We start from the raw sequence: 20,602 nt of genomic DNA on the forward strand, positions 1-20,602 counted from the left end.
CGAGGACATGGAAGTTCCATACGGATCATAGGAGGCCGCTTTACGGAGGGACAAATCAATGATGTGTTCATACGGAGGGCTCTGGTAGACACGGGTTCTTCATTAACATCTTGCCTCACATGTCAGTACTTACGGCATTGGTATTCCACTATCCAAGATTGTGCAGTCCTACGAGCATTAGCGGTTTTGGGAATCAAAGTGAGGTTACGGTTGGATATATGCAAGTAAATTTGAAGGTAGGGCCCGTCCGGTCACTTACCAAGTTCTATGTGGTGGACGTAGATGTGGCTTATCATGCTTTGTTGGGAAGGCCATGGCTCAACAAACATAAACTTGTGGTCTCTACATACCATCAATGTGTAAAAGGAAGAATTGGGCTAAGACCACTCCGCATACCAGGAAATCAAGCGCCGTTTAATCAAAGCGAAGCTCACTACTCCGAGGAATTCTGCCCGAGTGCAGGCCTCGGAAGCAACCCATCCAAGAATTCGGGACTTACCTACCATCGTGGACTGAGATCAGGGATCGAGCAACGAGGAGCTCATAACCATCGTTGATCGAGAAAGAAAAAGGCACTTTCGAGGCCAACAACCATGCCTACGATCATCCTCAATGCTCAAAGGTTACGCTTCGATGGGCGCACTGTATATCATGACGGGATTGGGGCTTGACAGTATCCTACGGAAAGCCCCGAGTATGGTGGAGAAACTATGCAGCAGACAGGCCGGGAGTCTAGATGGCAAGGCACCCTTTGCCCGGTCCTTTCAAGAACCAATAGCGACCCAAGCACATGCAAGATGGCTCAACAACTTGACGGCTGAAACAATTAATTTAAGTGATGACCCCTCTGTCCCAAGACCCATCTCTGTCAGTGTTCATTTAATGGGGGAAGAAAGGAGGCTTTGGTGTCGTTATTGAAAGAATTTCGAGATGTGTTTGCTTGGAGTTACGTAAGAGATGCCCGGCCTTAATCTAAACTTGGTAAGTCATACGCTGAATATTGAGCTCGGTGCAAGACCATTGTACAACCACGAAGGAATTTTCATCCTGAAATTGAGAAGCAAATCAAGGTGGAAGTTGAAAAGCTGCTAGCCGCTGGATTCATCAAGCCAATCAAACACCCGACATGGCTAGCAAATATTGTACCCGTGAAGAAGAAAACTGGGGTAATCAGAATATGCACAGACTACCGTGATCTCAATCGAGCTTGCCCAAAAGATGAATTCCCGCTGCCCAACATGGATATCTTGATTGATTCAACCTCGGGTCAAGGCATGCTATCCTTCATGGACGGATTTAGTGGCTATAATCAAATCAAGATGTCTCCCAAGGATGCCGAAAAAACAGCTTTCCGAACACCCTATGGAAATTTCTACTACACGGTCATGCCATTTGGTCTTAAGAATGCCGGTGCTACCTACCAACGGGCCATGACGCAGTGTTTCATGATATGATGGGAAAAGAGGTGGAAGACTATGTGGATGACCTCGTAGTAAAATCCAAAACCAGAGAAAGTCATCAGGGGAGTTAGGCGGGTCTTTGGAAAGGTGCCGCTATATGGGTTAAAAATGAACCCAAAGAAATGCGATTCAAGTCTCATCGCAAGTTCACAGGCTTTCTGTACACCAGTGGTATAGATGTGGATTCTGAGAAAACCAAAGCCGTATGCTCTCTTGCACCGCCTAAGAATCCAAAGGAGTTGAAAAGTTTTATGGGAAGATTGTCATACATTCGGCGTTTTATTCCAGGCCTTGCTGCAATGATGAGTGTTTTCACTCCTCTCCTTAAGAAATGGAAGCCATATATATGGAGCCAGGGATGCCAAAAAGCTTACCAGGGTACAACAATCGATCACAAAGCTGCCCACGATGAGGGCACCTATTCCAGGACTTCCACTTAAGCTTTGGCTGCGACAAGTGCTGCGGTTGGAGCTTTACTTAGCAGATGGCCATAACGGGAGGAAAGCCCCGCTTATTATGTAAGTTTAAACAACGAGGGAGTGAAGCAAGGTACCCAAAACGGAACTCTTATGCCTTGTTTGTCTATCTTTGCGCAGCGCATGACACTACTTCCTTGCTCTGGTTACAACTCATAGTAAAGTCCGATCCCGTAAGATATCGCCACAAGGCCGGTATTATCCGGTCGTCTTGCACGTTGGTTATTGCAGCTTTCCGAATTTGATATCATATGCACAACTCCTAAGGCCATCAAGGGACAAGCTGTGATTGACATGCTAGCTCTATTCCCCGAAGTAGAAGGATCAACCCTTTCCAAGGAAGTCCTGGGAGAGCTGCCGAAATGGTTGCTCTGTTACAGAGGAGGAACCATGGACCCTCTACTTTGATGGGTCTTCCACATCGAAAGGTGGAGGGGCAGGTGTCGTGCTCATTAATCACAATGGGCAAGCTACGGCTCTCTCATTCAAGCTAGACTTTCCATGCACGAATAACGTGGTGGAATACGAAGCTTTTATTGTAGGATTGTCCACAACAAGAGAAATGGGCGCAGAAAAGGTGAAGATCATTGGCAATTCGAACCTAGTACTAAGTCAATTGCAAGGAAGCTTTGCGGTGAAGGAAGCAACCTTGGCACCATATCGGACAGCTGCTGAAAGGCTCATTAATTCCTTCAAGCAAATCGTGATGGAGCACATTCCAGGAGCCACCAATAGGTACGCTGATGCTTTGGCCACATTGGGATCAAAGCTCTCATTTGTGCAAGAGCAGCCCAACATCACCGTGATAAGGAGAAGCACACCAGTGGTCGAAGCAATGGCCCAGGGGACTTGCTGGAAGAGGATGATTGGAAAGCCGAAGAAAAAATTAGGTGAAGAGAGCAGCATTAAAGACTTGAAAGACTATGTGATTATCTTTGGGGAACTTTGACGTCTTCCGGGAGGTGTTTAGACCCGGTGTGTTGGGATGGCAGAAGCAAGAAGGAGGTTGCAAGATGTACACGATGCCACTTGCGGCTTGGAACCAGTAATCAGCCTGTACCGGCGCTTGCAACGCAAAGGTTATTATTGGCCAGAGATGAAGAAGCAAGCAGCTGAACTACAATCCGATTGTCCCACCTGCTCTACGATACCCTCTACGGAAGAGTCATTCATGTTTCATTTGCAGAAGATTGGCGGACTCCATACTTGGCATTCTTTGTTGAAGGAACTCTGCCGACCAACCCCAAGCTTGCCTATAAGCTCAAAAAGACCATAAAGAGGTACTTTGTTGATGGGTCAACTCTCTATCGGAAGGGGTTTAATGGTGAGCCATTAAAGTGCTTGGGAGAATCAGGAGCGCGTCAAGCCATGCAAGAGATACATGCTGGAGAGTGCGGAGAGCACCAAGGAATGAAGAAGCTTCACCGGCAGCTACTAAGCATTGGGTATTATTGGCCTACCATGAAGAAGGATGCACATGACTTTGTTAAGAAATGCCACACCTGCCAAATCCATGCTAATCTAAGCCACAAACCTCCCACATTGCTGCAAGACATGCGCACTCCCTGACCTTTCCATACTTGGGGGCTTGATTTAATTGGGACAATCCATCCCCCTTCCGATGGCTACATATGGATCCTCACCGCTACGGAGTATTTCACGAAATGGGTTGAGGCAATTCCCCTTCGAAAGGCCACAGGAGCTGCTGTCTCGAATTTCATTCGGGAATACATTGTGTGTAGGTTCGGAATCCCATACAAGATGGTCATCGACAATGGCACACCTTTTGTTAACAAGCATGTAGGTTCAACCCTTAGTGGGTACGGTATCAAGCATCGTCGCTCTACGCCTTATTACCCACAGGGAAACGGTCAAGCGGAAGCTACCAATAAGACGATATTGAGGATTCTAAGCAAGATGGTATATGAGTATCAAGGAGGCTGGAGTGTTCACCTGCCGGATGCTTTGTGGGCTTATCGCACCTCACCAAGGAGCGCTACAGGTTTTTCACCTTACTCACTTGTGTACGGATCTGAGGCTATTTCACCCGTGGAAATCACCATCTCGACAGCCAGGATAGTAGCTGTCAATGATCTTGAATGGGATGCAAAGACATGCTCAGATTGGCGTTTGCTAGATCTCGAAGCAGTTGATGAGAAAAGGATGGAAGCTGAAAGAAGGATGGCACTCTACAACAAGACTATTGCCCAAGCCTATAACAGGACCGTTAAGCCTCAAGCCTTCAAGCAAGGAGATCTCGTGCTAAAAGTCGTTGAACATGTGAGAAGGCAAATGTCAGGACCTTCCAAATTTGCCCCACAATGGGAGGGTCCATTCGCAGTCAAAGAGGTACATAGCAGCGGTTATTATCGCTTGATCTCTGTCAAGGAAGGCATGCTAACAGACCCCATCAATGGAAAATGGCTCAAGCCCTACTACTGCTAAGTAGGCATAATATCTTATTTTCATGTTATTGCATTTCCTTTTATCTAAAAAATGTTGTCTCCTTCTATATTCTCTTTGTTTTGAAAAGCTTTTGTATCATCATGGTAGCATGGGGTTTGAAATGAAAATGAAGGAGTATTTTGAAAAAAAAATTGTCTCTAAAAGTTTGCCCTTCTTCGTACCTCGAATTTCTTTTGAACACGCTTTACAATTACATATAAATATACGGCGGATATCCAAAAAAAAATGAAGGAAAATATTACTTAGCAAAAGACATGCCAAGCAAAACCATTTGAATGGGATCCTAGGTCTGTAGCAGCTTTCACGCTTGGGCAAGATGAAAAGGAACAAGCCAAGCTAAGCACCCACAAAAGGAAGCTAGCATGCTCATAAGGTCCGAGAACCTTCAAAGAAAATAGGCAGTGTCAAAGGGCCATCCTAACAAAACTTTGGCAACAACCACCATGCTTCAAAAGGATACCCGATCTAAAATTCAAGCAAAGGATTCTACCAACCAGGCATTTTATACATGTCGAATAAGAGTTACAATGTGTTTCTGGCAAAAGAAAAAAAGGGGAACATAGGTTCACTGGAACACATGACTAAAATGCCAAGCCATCGCACCACAGACAAGTTTTACAACATAAGTCAAAATCAAGCTATACATGCTAAAAAGTAGTGTGCTTCAATCTTGAACGAAACTTTAGAATGTGTCAAGCTAGTCAATCCTACACCAAGCAAAATGCGACCTGCAAAACAGAACAAAAAAAAAAAAAAGGGAATGTCAGGAGAAATCAGAGTAACATTGAACATATGTAGAATGAAGAAACATGAGGGAAGGACGAAAAGTCACGTGCCTCAAAGTACCACCAAGGATGGCTAGAAGAGAGGAGGCCCCGTGAGAAGATCTTGTCCTTGCCTCCATCACCACCAAGATCAGCACTTCAGAAGAGACACCTTGGCGAAAGGAGGCCATGCAATTCCCTACTGGTTTTCCAGTTCGTGTTGCTTGAAGACCAAAGCCTCTGCTGCTGCCCTTATTTCATTCGGACCGGGATTTGACTTCATGTTATGGAACTGCCCGTGCCCAAATGCAGCACGTGCAAACCCTTCACTGAGTTGAAGAGACTGCGCTCGAAAGCCAGTCGTAGCCTCGCATAAGCGCATCCCGCCAGATGAGGAGCACTGATCGGTATGTCCAAAGAAATGTGCCGGTATCCATCCATGGAGCACCAAGCCGAGGCCCAGCGACATGTGCGAGAATGAAGAAGTAATACGTCATGTCCATGAAATCCCGTACTTGTCCAGAAATTTCTTCAAAGCCGCGACTGTCTCGGGATAAACAAAATTCCCGGAAGAGTCGTAAGCATTAAGCCGATGGTAGAGCGCAGGAGTTCATCTGCAGATCGAAGGACCTTAGCACCGCTGTCAAAGAAAGCCATGAAGGCATAAATGATTCCTCCCACTCTAGCCAAGGCGTGCGCGAGGTGTTTGCAGCACATTCCGGCAGTAATGATAGCTCAAGGCGTTTTGCTCGCATTGTCACATTGAACGCTGGAAGAAGTGCTAGGGGACTAGGCCCTGTCACCCGGAGTAGTGGTTGAACGTGAGATGGAACGGGCGAGGTTGTATGGGCGACAAAGGTGTTGCTCGGAAAGGCTGCGAAAGATCTGCGAAATGGCAGGATCAAGGTCCCTCTGGAGAAAATGCTGGAAGATAGGTGGTAAAGGGTTTGTAACTTGGAGCGTAGGCATTTCATCCCGAGAATCCGTTGATGTCATGGTTGGAGAGGATCCTGTGAGGGCTGCCTCGACCAGTGTATCGAATGTGTTGAAGGAAGAAGGTACTACGGGCACAATTTCCAAATTTGAAGCGAGATGCTTAGCCTGAAAAAAAGAAAGGGGTGCATGCAAGGATTAGTACGTGATAATTGATAGGTAATGGGTATTGGCAGATGAGTAGGAGAAGAAGGTAAATAGAATATTATCGGTACGGATACCTCAAGGGGTCCGGCAGATCAAGAATAGCCTTGCAAAAGCAGAGTTTGGGTCCTCGGCAATGTCAATAACCTGCGGGATGAGCACGCGTCGAGTGTACAGATTATGGTGTGAGGAAGGAGAGGGGGACAAAACTTAAAACGCTGGGCTGTCATCAGCCACGCTAAAGCGGCGTGTCTCGCTACCAGCGGACTCGAAGAAAACATCGAACCACCTTGTCCTCCCGGATGTCGAATAAGCAAATGCATCCTCACTGCGCAACCCTCACAAAGTCCCTTGGTCAGAATCTTCACTAGCATCGTCACAACGCTCTTGCTCTGGAACATTAGCCTCGGATTCGGTGGTGTCACTATCATCACTATCATCGTCAACTTTGTCACTCAGCTTGGGGTTCGCGCACTTCAGCGATCTTGGTGCGTGTTCCGTAAAATCTTGCATGTAGAATCGACGCTTCAACGCGTTTAGGGTCACTGAGGAGATACCGGGGTGTCACTTCTCTTTCTCTTTGGGGTTGTACCCATTTTCCTATAAAAAAATAATATATGTATATAATAAATAAGTATCTACCCACATATCATGCACGCAAAGCAAAAAGAGGGGCATGAAGAAGTACTGAAGTCAAGAACACTTACGGCGGAGAGGGTAGTTTCGGCCTTGCCAACGCGACCGGCTCCGGATGCTGTGAGAGCTTCAAGACTGGGCTGTTCATTCGGGAGTTGCTTCTATGGTTCGAGGAGGGCCACTGGGGCTACCTTGAATGAACCTTTTGGGTTTACGCAGTCGCTTCTCACTCACATTTCGCTCCTCCTCGCTTCTTTTGCTGACGCTGGCGTTGCACTTTCCGAGCCACGACTCAGTACCCCCGGCCGCCGTCTTAGGAAATTCCCCAACGATGTCACCACTCTTGGAAATGAAGGGCAAGTTGCGTTTTTGGCTAAGAGGATGGCTTTCTTCGAAACCAAGCCCACAAGACGAGCCGTTAGGAGGCGATCTGTCCCGGGAAAGGATTGGAACTCACGGAAGGAAGAGAGACAGTTCCAGTAAACTTGGTAGCCTCTGAAAGCCACCAACCTCGCCTTGCTCGCTAAAACGATGGGCCTATAACTGGCTGGTATGTGGTCATTACTCCAGTAAGATCCTGTGTAGTGCAAAGGGGTCACCATGGTTGGGACTACTGGGAACCCCTTGGTCAAGCCCGAACTGCCGCCTGACTCGTTGTGGAGAGTAGGTCACGGAAATCTCTGCGCGATTATCCCCAAGAATAGGCAAGGGGATGGGAGCAACATTCAACAAAGCATACTTCCGAGGCTGGTCACTCTGCGATACGGCTGCTGGAATCTCAATCGATCAGCCGGCGCAAGGTATAGAAGGGCAAAGTGAAGGTCTCGATGAGGTGCGATGGACGAAAGACAAAATTCTCGACATTGTCTAGCAGCTTTAAGAAATTCTGGCCTTTCCTCTGCATTCTCTTGAACCACCTGCAAACTAATGGAAGATTGTTTGGCATAAAGGAACCATTGCCCTAGTCAGCCAACTTTATAGCATGCGAATGAGGGAGTGAATGCACATCCAACCCTTTGAGACGCTCCCACAAGAACACCTGCAAGAAACCAGAATTTAGGAGGGTCTCCACGCCCATGGTTCCTGATGCACTCTTTTCCAGAAGTTGGGTTCTGATTAAGTAGATGGTATAGATGTCCCAGAACATGGGGGCTAAGGGGATGGTATCGCCTCGGGCTATGGCCAAAGCCAAGGGAAATACGCGCTCATGAAGGCAATCCTGAGAAAAGTCACAGAGCACGAACCGCCCAAGCCACAGAGCTATAAAGGCAGCCAAACGGCAGGGACTCTGTCTGTTTGCATCCCCAAAATATTGTATCCAGTTGCTAAACCGGAGTGAAGTGCTTTGGGAGAGGTGGGAGCGCCTCTTCGCAAGACTGCAAGGTTATTTATTTCTTCAGGTGAGGGCGATGCCGAAAGGACTACGGTCGCCACAGACAGGAAGGCGAGAGATATTCGCCACATCTTCAAGGGTAGGGGTAAATTCCCCCCATGAGCACACAAAGGTGTGAGTAGCGGTGCTCCATCTCCGGACCACGTGACGAAGCATCTTCGCTTCGATATGGATGTCCCACAATTTGGAAAGGAAGATGGCATCAAGGACTTGTGCTCTGCACAGGATGTTGCATGTGGATGGATCCCGCAGTTCACGGTCGACCCATTCTGACCAGCCTTTACTGATGCCGCAAGGATATTGGAAGAATAGGGAACGGCCGTGGAAAGAGGCCCTTTTCAATGCAGCATCTGGATATGGAGGCGGATTAATTACGTGAGCAGTCTTAGGGGATGGCTCATCACCAACAACGGGATTTTTAAGGGCATCTTCAAGCAACAAGAGCGGCCCTTCTGCTTTAAGATTGTCATCCATGGAGTAGAGATGGTCTAGCATGATCGGCGGAAGGTCAGGTGGACGCCATGGCAGGCCTACTTGAGTCCGCACCGCAAAAAAAAAAAAAAAAGAGGAAGAAAGAACAAAATGCATAAGTTCCAGCACCTTCACGAATTGTTGAACGCACGCACATCTCTGTAATATCATGCCAAGACCATATCAAGAAAGAAAAAAGGAGACCAATTCAATATCATCATGCAAATCTTTCCTATGAGAGGGGAAAAGATTATCTGGTGCTAAAAGAAAAAGAGGAGAAAATGAATCACAGGGATAAAATATGCTAAGGAAGCCATGGAGTGGCTGTTCCTGTTCCTTCCACCATGCTTCGACACCATCTAGAGGTTTTGTGGTTAATCAAGGTAAGATATCGCCTCAAGCACACTTAAAATCCCAAATCAGTGGTCTATGCCCGAAATTCGAGCCTAGGGCTTGGGAAATTAGATGAAACCCAGACCGAGAAAAGTGCCCTGTTCATGAGGAATTCTAAAAATATATATATATATATATATAAAAGGGTGCCTCCACATGTACATATATGCGTATGTATGTGTGTATGTGTATAGATGCATCTGCCCGGAGTAACGAGATGTAGAAAAAAAAAAAAACAGAGCGATGCTTACTGATGCTATTGCTGGAATTCTTCCAAAGCCTTACCAAGTCGAAGGGGGAAGCCGCTTGCGATTACACAGAGAAATTGCTCCACACTTCGCCAAGTGACTTTGCTAAGCTTGGTTTTGGACGGATTGAAGAGCGAATCGAAGAAATTTGAAGGATTTTAAAGAAGAATCGTGGCTTTTCCCGATGATTGCGAGCGGTTTCTGGCGTAACCAACCAGGGTTGTGGTTGAGGCCTCACTGTGATTTCTCGTTTCCCAAGGGTTCTCTAGACCTGTGTATGAAAAGAAACCAGCAAAAACGAAAAGGGCAACTAGTTTTAGGGCTCGCGCCTGAAGAGAGGAGTCGAGACGAAAAGAGAAAAACAAGAGAAGAAAAGGAAAGAAAAATAAAATAAAACAAGATTGATGGAAGCGTACTTGGGGAATGCAAGAGACCGCTGGAAAATAATCATGGCAGCACACACGCGGGAAACGACAAGGTCACGTCAGCAGCCTAGATTTGATTTTTCTTTTGGGCCAGGTTTGATTATTTGACCCATCTCAAAGCTATTCATGGCCCCAATAATCAAGGGGGCTAATGTTGAGGCCCAAAAATCCAAGGGGCTAAGCCCAAATTAACCCTTAGCCCAATATGAGTGATTGGATGCAAAATAAGCTCAATCGGGATAAAAGAAAATTTATAAGAGCCGCCAACACAAGCTACAAGCCACAAATCATGCTAAACAAGCACGTGCAGAAGGAGCCAAGGACATACCGATATTACTAAATCACGCTCACATGCTCATTCGGCGCTACTTGGCCCGACTATAGCCTATCATGGCATAATAAAACCCCAAGCACGAGCATAGAAATCATGCGCATTCTAATACCAAGCTACGTTAAGAGCTTAAGTGGGCCCAAGCCACAAAATTAACCGGGGCTTACTGAGAAGGTTGTGGTATGGAAGGAAACAAGCAATCACGGGGCCCATTGAGGGTTCAAGGAACGTAGGTTTCAAAGCCACTTGGGGGCTTTGGAACTCAAGCCCGTTCCTAGAACCCAAGCATATGGGTTAGCATGAGAGAGAGGAGAAAAAATTGACCCATGCTCTAGGAAGACACCAAAGAACCTACCAAGATATTTAGCCCAGCCCACATCAATAGAATTAGAGGGAAAGCCTTTCCAGCAGCTTGACAAAAGCCTGTCAAACGATAGAAGCAACAAAGCCAGAGGACCCAATACCATATGTACAAGCCCAAGCCCAGCAACTTGCAAAAATCTGGCGTCAAGCCCTATTCCCGTTTGAATTCCAAACAATGGTCATAAGGGAGCCACGGCAAGACCAGAGGAAATCCATGGGGGTGAGAGAAGTGTCCATCGGACAAAAGGCTCCATCTCTCCCCTTTTCCTCTGTAAGCTCTGCCTTGGAGAAAACATAAGGAAAGCAGGTGGCGCCTTCCCCTCTATGGGAAAGCCCAGCTGCGTCAAACCATTGGAACCATAAAGGGTTCCTTACCCATGCTCCTTGGATGGAGAAATTCATCAAAATAGGGCTAAGTAGGAGCTGCCAAGGAAAAAGGAAGAGGAAAACCAGACAAAATTAGAGCTCCTAACGCCTATAAAAGGAGACTTTTGCTACCCAGAAAAGGCATCCACAACTCAACGACCCAGAGCTTGACCAAGCTTTGTCAAGCAATCTAGAATTTACTCAAGCCACCCAATCCCCTTTCTCCGTTGTTTTCTTCTTCCCCTGAGATAAAACCTTGCTAAGTTTCCTTTGTTCTCAGTTTAAGATTTGATCCTCTGTAAGAAATTCATGCTGTTCTCTCTCTCTCTCAAACTGCTAAACTCATGAAAGCTTAGCTCTCATGCCACATACTCCTCAGGCTGAGCCATTAGCGAAATCCTCATACTTATTTGGGTGTTAGTGAAGTGATCTTGAGAGTGTTCTTTTAAAATCTCATTAGATTTTCTAAAAACTCTCTTGGGAGCTTGTTTTTCGAACTCAAGCATTTGGGGGATTTTGCTCGTTGTCTTCCTACAGCAGCCCAGGCCTATTCGTCATCTGGAACAAAAACCCCACAATTACATAAAAAATTCCCGTCCCATTTTTGGTGGCCGCACCAAAATTTAGAATTTTTGCGCGACGAAAAATACATATTGGTCGCGCAAAGTCTAAAAAATTATATGAAAAATTCCGCGTCCCATTTTTGGTACCATGCCAAACTTTGCAACGAAAAATATAAGTTGGTCTCAAAGTCTAAATTTTTTAAAAAAATCCTCGGTCCCATTTTGGTACCGCCCAAATTTTTAGAGTTTTGCAACGAATTGTTGGTCGCGCAAACTTTTGAGAGAAGAAAAATTGGTTCGTAGCACGATATTTATAAAAATAATTGTTATGAATAATAAAAAATAAAATTATTTTTTTTTACGATTTAAAATATAAATAAGGTTAAAGCTACTTAATAAATGTATATCCCAATTTCTTAAGTGTTATACGTACAAAATAAATAAATTTAAAGCTACTTAATAAGTAAATAAATATATAACACCATTCAACGATCCAACCGTCAGACTTGTTTGTATATACTTCAAGATCGTATATCCCAAAACTCCCAAAAAATAAACATTCGGAGACCCAGTAACGGAACAAAAAATTTCAACGGTTCTAAATGAAAAATCACGATTTAACGGTTATTTTAACTCCGATTTTGATGATTTTTTACAGCTACACTCCTTGACCTTATATGAATACAATGAACTAATTCGATCGTTAATTTAAAATATTTACACTAGTGGATACCACAAAATCTTATGTTATATTTAACAAAAGTATAAATAAACTCTTAATTGTTAGTGAATATATTGTTTTGATGGCATACACATTCTATGAAACTAGTTTGAACGATCCAACCGTCAAATTGTTTGTTTATACTTTCAGATCATATGCGCCAAAAATCGAAAAAAATAAACATTCAGAGATCAAGTAACGGGACAAAACTTTTCGACGGTTATAAATGAAAAGTCATGATTTAACGGTTATTTTAACTCCGATTTTGATGATTTTTTACCGCTACACTCCTTGACCCTATATGAATACAATGACTGAATTTGATCTTCAATTTAGAATATTTACACTAGTGGATACCACAAAATCTTATGTTATATTTAACAAAAGTATAAATAAACTCTTAATTGTTAGTAAATATATTGTTTTGATGGCATACGCATTCTACAAAACTAGTTTGAATGATCAAACCATCAAACTTGTTTGTTTATACTTTCAGATCATATATGCCAAAAATCGGAAAAAATAAACATTCAGAGATCAAGTAACGGGACAAAACTTTTCGACGGTTATAAATGAAAAATCATGATTTAACGGTTATTTTAACTCCGATTTTGATGATTTTTTACCGCTACACTCCTTTACCCTATATGAATACAATGACTGAATTTAATCTTCAATTTAGAATATTTACACTAGTGGATACCATAAAATCTTATGTTATATTTAACAAAAGTATAAATAAACTCTTAATTGTTAGTGAATATATTGTTTTGATGGCATACGCATTCTACGAAACTAGTTTGAATGATCCAACCGTCAAACTTGTTTGTTTATACTTCGAGATCACATATGCCAAAAATCGGAAAAATAAACATTCAGAGATCAAGTAATGAGACATAACTTTTCAACGGTTATAAATGAAAAATCACGATTTAAAGGTTATTTTAACTCCGATTTTGATGATTTTTTATAGCTACACTCTTTGATCCTATATGAATACAATGAACTAATTCGATCGTCAATTTAAAAAATATATTTTCTAACAAAAACCCAATCCAAACAACAATAATATATTTTTCTAACAAAGATTTTTAAAAATAATTTTTCTTATTTTATTTATTTTATAAGGACTTTGCGCGACGAAGTTTTGTTGTTTCGTCGCTCAAAGTAGCTTTGCGACAATTTTTTTGCAAAATTTGGTCGCGCAAGACTTTGAGCAACGACGTATTGTCGTCGCGCAAAAGTTGGTCACGCAAAGTCACTTTGAGCGACGAATTATTTTTCGTTGCACAAAAGTTGGTCGCGCAAGGTTTTTAGCGATGAAGTTTTGAATTTCATCGCGCAAAGTGACTTTGAGCGACGAATAATTTTTCGTCGAGCAAAATTTGGTCGCGCAAGGGTTATTTTGTAGTAGTGTATGCGCATGTGAGCTGTGAGAGGCTAGTCAACTGGTGATACTAGTCAGTAACCAGCCTCTCACAGTTAGGACGCACTTGGAATGTTTTGCATGTATATATAAAGAATTTCTTTTCTAATAAAAATACATCTAGAAACTATACACAGCAACTTTGATTTGGGAATTTATAACAAAGCATTTCCTTCCTACCTTTGTTCCGTCCTTTCCCATAGGTTATTAGAGGCCTTGTCATAGACAAAGAGAAAGGCAACTTAGTGAAGGCTGATCGATTTTGTTTTGTAAAGAGGGCTATGCATAGCACGAAGATGCTGTCTAATCGAGCTGTAAGGTACACTATGAAGCTTTTATTTTGGTTAGTCTCATAGTGCAAATGCAAAGCAGGCATTCATTGTGCTGTTAAAACATTAGCAATAAGAACTTCCTATGAAAGTTCCTATTTTCACATTTATTACTCTGGTATTATAACTTTGTGTATGTGGCGCACAGGTTCTTCCAACATGGCACGAAGAGGCTATCTAATTGTTTGATTCGGTCCGCCATGGATGAATTGAATTAAAATCTATCTGAAGACTGAATTTGAATTCGAATTCAAATTGAAGTTGGATTGGGAAGAAGGAATTGGGGAAGAAGGAACTGGATGACATTTCCTTATGCACATTTACTTATCGTTTTCTGAGGAGATGAGGCCTCTCCTCAATATTTAAAGATGTAAAACACATGAAATTGAATGAGCCCTTCAAGTGGAGCTTACAAGAACAAAGGATAATTAACAAATGATCTATTCCTATTGGTAATTTACCTCTCTGAATAAAATTACATTACATACTTTCTTTTTCTTTGGATAAAAAGAATATAAAAGCTATCTAAGATGAGACACTTGCATGCAATGCTACCAAAGAAGCATAAATGCCATCCTTGATACCGATCAAAGTTTCATGCTTTCCTTTCTCTGCAATGACTCCATTTTTCACCACTGCAATTACATCCACACTCTTTATTGTGGATAACCGATGGGCAACCACGATTGTCGTTCGATCCACCATGATTTGGTCCAATGCATCTTGAACCCCTCGTTCCAATTCAGCATCAAGAGCACTTGTGGCTTCATCTAGTAGTAGTATCTTTGGTGCCTTCATTATAGCTCGTGCAATTGCCACCCTTTGCTTCTGTCCACCAGACAATTGAATTCCCCGCTCTCCTAATATTGTATCATAACCCTGCATTGTTTTTCCAAACTTAACATGGTTAATCTTCAACATTCCGAATAAAATTTTGTGAATATTCATCAACTAGTCCTTCTCATTTATGCAGCACCATGTCTGTTCTCCGTCTCAGAAGCTGTCGCTTATATGCAGGTACTGTATTGTCTTAGCCAGAGCACTGTTTTAACTTCTGACTCATTTTATTGCTATTATTTTTGTGGATTTAGTTTATTCGTATGCAGACATTGACTCATGATTCTTTTCAGATGGTTGACAGATTGGATGATGGAACCATAGCAGCACAGCTTGGTCCACTTGATTATGAGGGGCTCTATAAGGCAATATGTTGTGCCTCAATTTTATAGAGCTTGGTATTGGTTTTTTCTTGCTCCTTTTTAACTATTGACATGATTTCAGGCTGTTGGAAGAGCCCTCATCAGGGCACATGTAGAGGGTCAACTAAAGGTTAATATGTTTCTGATTTGTGTATTAGATATGTAAGAATTGGTTCATGAGCATAAAGTGATTGTGGTATATATGCGGAGTGAGATAATGTCTAAGCCTGAACTATTTGTGACACCTGATCCAGAATTACCCCTAGCACTTTTGGATCAAAAGGAGGTATGTCTTACAGAAATTTATCGTTCAGTAGCGTGTGACATCATTTAACTCCTTATTTACTTCTTTGACCTATTCGTGAATTAGGCTGGTAAAAAGCTTCTGCTCATTACCAACTCAGATTATCATTACACAGACAAAATGATGCAGCATTCCTTCAACAGATTTCTTCCCAATGATATGGGTTGGCGAGATTTATTTGACATTGTAAGTAAACGTCTTTGTTTACTTATAACTTCGTGCCACATTGAATAGTAATTATTTTATTGGACCTCTGCTATAAAAGTCTCTGGATCATTCTTTCCTGGGTGATGCTTAAACCAGCAGCATAATTTTATCACAGACCAGTTTTATTTTGTGTGTGTGTGTTTAACAATCAAAGATTGCCTTGAAACTTAATGATCATTAGAATTGTGACCGCCTCAACAGCAGTGAGTCATGGTTTTTTGGTCTATCACGCTCATTTTCAGGTAGTAGTCACCGCAAGGAAGCCAGAGTTCTTCCAAATATCACACCCTATGTATGAGGTGGTGACAGGAGAGGGCCTCATGCGTCCATGCTTCAAGGCTAAAACAGGTGATGAAGACTAATGTTCAGTACTTGTGCTTGTTTAGCCCTGAAATTCTTGTATTTTTAAGGCAAAATACGGTGAAGTTGTTAATTTCATGTGCTCTGTGCTTGCACTTGCTTTGAATGTCACTTGGTTGCACATTAGCTAAATAATCATGTTTGATAAATGATTGTTATTGTGACAGTAATTAAATAAATTACTAAGTTGTTAAGTTGGTCAAATCTCTGCTGTTTTTGTTCTCAGTCAACATCATTTTTACTTTTCAATATATTAAATTCCTCTGGGCTTTGTATGGATCATATTATTTGATAGTTCTTTACTTTGTTGGCATTGGTTTTATTTAACAATCTCATGCTCATTCAAATTCTTCTTCTTGCAGGAGGATTGTATTCTGGGGGAAGTGCTCAGATGGTTGAGAATTCCCTAAATATTCATGGAGATGAAATACTGTATGTTGGTGATCATATCTACACTGATGTAAGTCAATCCAAAGTTCATCTGCGATGGCGGACGACATTAATTTGTCAAGAATTGGAAGAAGAGGTTTGTGTAGTTGATTTTCTCTTTACATGCAAGAGCACAGAAGAGAAAGTGCAATTAACATGTTTCTGGAAGTTGAGATCTCACTATCTGTAGAAAATATATTTCCTTGTATTAAACAAATTACACAAAGTCCCTATTTATACTGATACATGATATCTACTTAAGGTAGGAAGGAAATAATATAGACATGAATACAATTCGATTTACAGCAAGAAAGGCTAATTGCTAGGAGAAGATTGTGAAGTTGACTTCCGTGTGTGCTAGGAAAGGAAAGATGTGTTAACACCCCACTCGCCAGCGAGCAAACTGGGCATCATAGGATGCACAAGTTTGGAAGATGTATGTTGATGGCGTGGTTTGTGAAAGGCTTTGGTAAACAGGTCCGCAGGTTGGTTGACTGAAGGAAAAAAACAAACTTGATGACTTCCAAGAGCAACCTTTTCACAGACAAAGTGATAGTCCAACTCAATGTGATGTGTGCTGGCATGGAAAACTAGATTGACAGCCATGTACATGGTGCTGAGATTATCACAAAAGAGTTGGACCGGGAACAGAAGACACACACCCAATTCATGAAGAAGAGAGTAGAGCCCAGTGGTTTCGGCACAAGCATGAGAGAGGGCATGATATTCCGATTCTGTACTAGAGTGCGAGATTGTGGGCTATTTCTTGGAACACCATGAGATGAGGTTTGTTCCAAGAGTAATCACATATCTAGTGGTCGACCGATGAGAATCAGGGCACCCAGCCTAGTCCGCATCAGAGTAGGCGGAGAGGCGAGCTGCAGCAGTTTGAGGAGTGAAGGTGAGGCTGAGATCAATAGTGCCCTTGATGTACCCAAGTATTCGTTTGTCGGCAACAAGGTGAGGGGTGTGAGGGTCACTCATGAACTGAGCAACAATGTTAACGGAAAAAGATATGTCAGGGCGAGTAAGAGTGAAATATTGTAAATTGCCAACAAGCTCGTGATACTAGGTTGGGTTGGAGATGAGAGCACCATCACAAACATAGAGGAGACCCTTGGCAGCCAATGGAGTATATGCGGGTTTGGAATTGAGAAGATTGGCTTTTTGTAAAAGTTCATGTGCATATTTGAGTTTATTGATATGGAAAGTACCATCCTTATGAAGAACCTGTAAACCTAAGAAATATCTAAGCGGACCAAGGTCTTGTTGTCAAAGTGGCCACCTAAAAGAGAGATGAATTGTTAGAGATGAGTGGAATCACTGCCAGTTACCAAGATGCTGTCGACATATAGAAGAAGAAATATGGTATGGGAGGCATGTTGAAAAATAAATAATGAAGTGTCAGCTTGGCTCCGTGTAAAGCCCATAGAGAGAAGGAAAGTACTGATGCGATGGAACCAAGCATGAGGTGCTTGTTTAAGGCCATAAAGTTCTTTATGGTGCTTGCAAACATAAGAATGACAAGTGGGATCAATGAAACCAGGGGGTTGAGCCATGTAGACATCTTCTTGAAGAAACCCATGGAGAAAGGAATTTTTGACATTAAGCTGACAAATGGACCAACCATGAGAAACTGCAAGACTAAGAGCAGTGCAAATGGTGGCAGGGTTGACAGCAAGACTGAAGGTTTCAGCATAGTCTATGCCTAGACGTTGATGAAAACCCTTGGCCACTAGACGAGCTTTATAACGTTCAATGGAGCCGTCAGAGTGACACTTAATCTTAAAAACCCATTTGCTACCAAGTTCTGAGAAGGAGAGGAAGGAACCAAAGACCATGTATGATTTTTGAGAAGTGCATTGATCTCTCCAGTCATGGCGTCAAGCCATTCAGGATGCTTAGTGGCCTGTAAAAAACAAGTAGGTTCAGTATGATCAACAATAGTTAATAAGGCACGGGGAAGGGGGTATTTAACAGTGCCTTCGGTGTGAAGCTTGGGCTTTTGAATGCCATCCAAGGCGGGTGCACATGCGAGGAATATAAGCAGTGGGAGATTGCAGAGTTCTGGGGGGGTTTGAAGCTACGGGAACAAGGGCAAGCGAAGAAAGGTGTATGCGAGAGCATCGGGAATAAGTTTGGAGCTATGGCTGGGCTGACGCGGAAGAAGTGTGGTGGAGTGGACCATGGGGTGTGGCGGTGGGGTCATGGCTTATGACTGCAGCACTGGAAAGGTGAGTACCAAGGTGGGGCCGTGAGTTTGCGAGTCTGAGTCTGGGGCATGAGTGATATATTCGAGGCTAGGTGCGGAGGAGGGAAACTTCGACCCAAAGATTGTGGGGAGTATGAGAAGTGGTAAGGAGGGTATGGATCATGGTGACAATGTGTCATGTTTGCATCCAACTAGGCCATTTTATTGGGGAGTGGGGGGACATGAGAACCGTTGGTGGATGCCTAGTTGACTGCAAAGATCAGAGAAAGCATTATTAACATTTTCAGCGCCATTGTCACTTTGAAGGATTTGCACAGTGGTGTGAAATTGATTTTTAACCATGGCAAGAAAGGTTTGAAAGTGAGAAAATGCCTCATTTTTACGGTGCATAGGATAGATCCATGAGTAACGGGAAAAGTCATATGTAAAGAAGACATAATAGTGATAACTAGGGATAGAAATGACCGGGGACATCCATATATCAGAGTGAATTAAATAAAAGGGAGATTGGGCAAAAGTTTTATTACTAATAAATGATAGTTTGGTGGATTTGCTAAGTGTACAATCCTTATAGAAAGCATGAGAGACTTTAAAGTCTAGAGATGGCGCTAAGTGAGATAGCACAGGATGGGATGGATGGCCAATACGATGATGCCAAGCAGGAGAATGCAAGGTGGTAAGGGCACGGGGGGCGGTGGATGAGTGAGAGGAGAAGGAAAGTGGGTAAAGACCATCTTTAGAAGGCCCCTGAAAGAGTAACGAACTAGTACGTAAGTCATAGATTTGATAAAAGTCTGGAGTAAAGACAAAAACCACTAAATTATCACGAGTAAAACGGGACACAGAAAGAAGATTAGTACGAAGAGAGGGAAGATAAAAGACATTTTGAAGAGAAAATTTATGAGAACCTAAAGGAAGAGGAAGATAGCCAGTATGAGAGATAAAGGGATAATCTCCATTACCAAGAAATACAAAATTATTACCCTGATATGGCTGTTGATTTTGGAGATTAGAAGGACTACCAGTCATGTGATGAGTGACACCTGTGTCAAAGTACCAAGTGGAGTCAGGTGCGTGCATGAATTGAGCCCCATCAAAGAAAGGATATGATTTTGGGCCATTGTAGCGATGGGGACATGTTGCAGTAGTACGTTGATTGGTATTGCAGGTGGTGCACCAAGCGGGTCCCAAAACACCAAGAGCTGAGTTGGGTTGGGTAGAGTGTTTGCTAGAAGTAGCAGATTGGGCCCAAAGGGGCTGAAAGGAAGGTTAGTTACTTTGAGGTCCAGAACTTGGAGCAAAAGGAGGGCACAGTTTATTAGGCCATTGGGGCTGCGGGGAGCCATTCCACGGGTTGCTCCAAGAAGGTGAGAAGTTGAGTCAGCCACCACGACGACCACGCCTGTTGCTGGAGAACCCACCACCACAGTGAGAATTAAAGGAAGTATGACCAGTGTTGTGATGAGAAGATTGGGTGGCCATTAGCGCTATGTTTTGGTCAAGAGAGATTCGAGGAGCCTGTGCGTCGAAAGCTAACAAACGAGCACGAAGATCAGCAAAGTCAGGAAGCAGAGGAAAATTGAGAATTGTTGTGACAAGCATTTTGAAATTGGGTCCTAAACCCTGGAGCACAGTAGTGACAAGTTCTTTTGGGGAGACAGGTTCATTAATGGCAGCCAATGAATCGGCAAGGGACTAGCATGACGAAGGTAAGCATCAATGAGTTGAGAGCCTTTTTGCATATCCATGAGTTGAAAACGAAAAGCAAATTCATCAGCCATACTAGATTGAGAGAAGTGGCATTGGAGACACTCCCAAAGATCTTGGGCAGAGGTGCAGCCGACGGTGAGAGAGAGAATGGACTCAGAGAGTGTACTGGTGATGTAGCTAACAATGAGTTGGTCTTGTTGGTACCACTGAGGA

At 43.1% G+C, this 20,602-nt stretch overlaps 1 protein-coding gene, 1 long non-coding RNA gene and 1 pseudogene across 2 annotated transcripts; 2 read left to right on the forward strand and 1 right to left on the reverse strand.

The window, feature by feature from the left end:
* Positions 1 to 2,921: 2,921 nt before the first annotated feature.
* LOC148920112 (uncharacterized) lies at positions 2,922 to 3,505 on the forward strand. The gene is made up of 2 exons (XM_089044545.1): positions 2,922 to 3,015; positions 3,123 to 3,505. Exons 1-2 carry the CDS (start codon positions 2,922 to 2,924, stop codon positions 3,503 to 3,505), a joined length of 477 nt encoding a protein of 158 aa, XP_088900671.1.
* A 10,281-nt stretch (positions 3,506 to 13,786) lies between these two features.
* On the forward strand, positions 13,787 to 14,424 carry LOC148920113 (uncharacterized). Its single transcript, XR_016124148.1, has 2 exons — positions 13,787 to 13,958; positions 14,117 to 14,424. It is a non-coding gene; the product is annotated as an uncharacterized LOC148920113 (long non-coding RNA).
* A 69-nt stretch (positions 14,425 to 14,493) lies between these two features.
* Positions 14,494 to 14,889, reverse strand: LOC148920114 (ABC transporter B family member 21 pseudogene; annotated as a pseudogene).
* Positions 14,890 to 20,602: the final 5,713 nt, after the last annotated feature.

Source organism: Prunus mume, linkage group LG2 (assembly GCF_029339155.1).
Source record: "Prunus mume cultivar Tortuosa linkage group LG2, ASM2933915v1, whole genome shotgun sequence".
NCBI classification, from domain to species: Eukaryota; Viridiplantae; Streptophyta; class Magnoliopsida; order Rosales; family Rosaceae; genus Prunus; species Prunus mume.

Excerpts from the sequence above, each read along its gene's own strand:
- LOC148920112 (XM_089044545.1), top strand. The coding sequence starts at position 2,922 with ATGGCAGAAGCAAGAAGGAGGTTGCAAGATGTACACGATGCCACTTGC. Across the intron at positions 3,016-3,122 it reads CCGGCGCTTGCAACGCAAAG|AAGATTGGCGGACTCCATAC; the intron begins GTTATTATTGGC and ends TTTCATTTGCAG.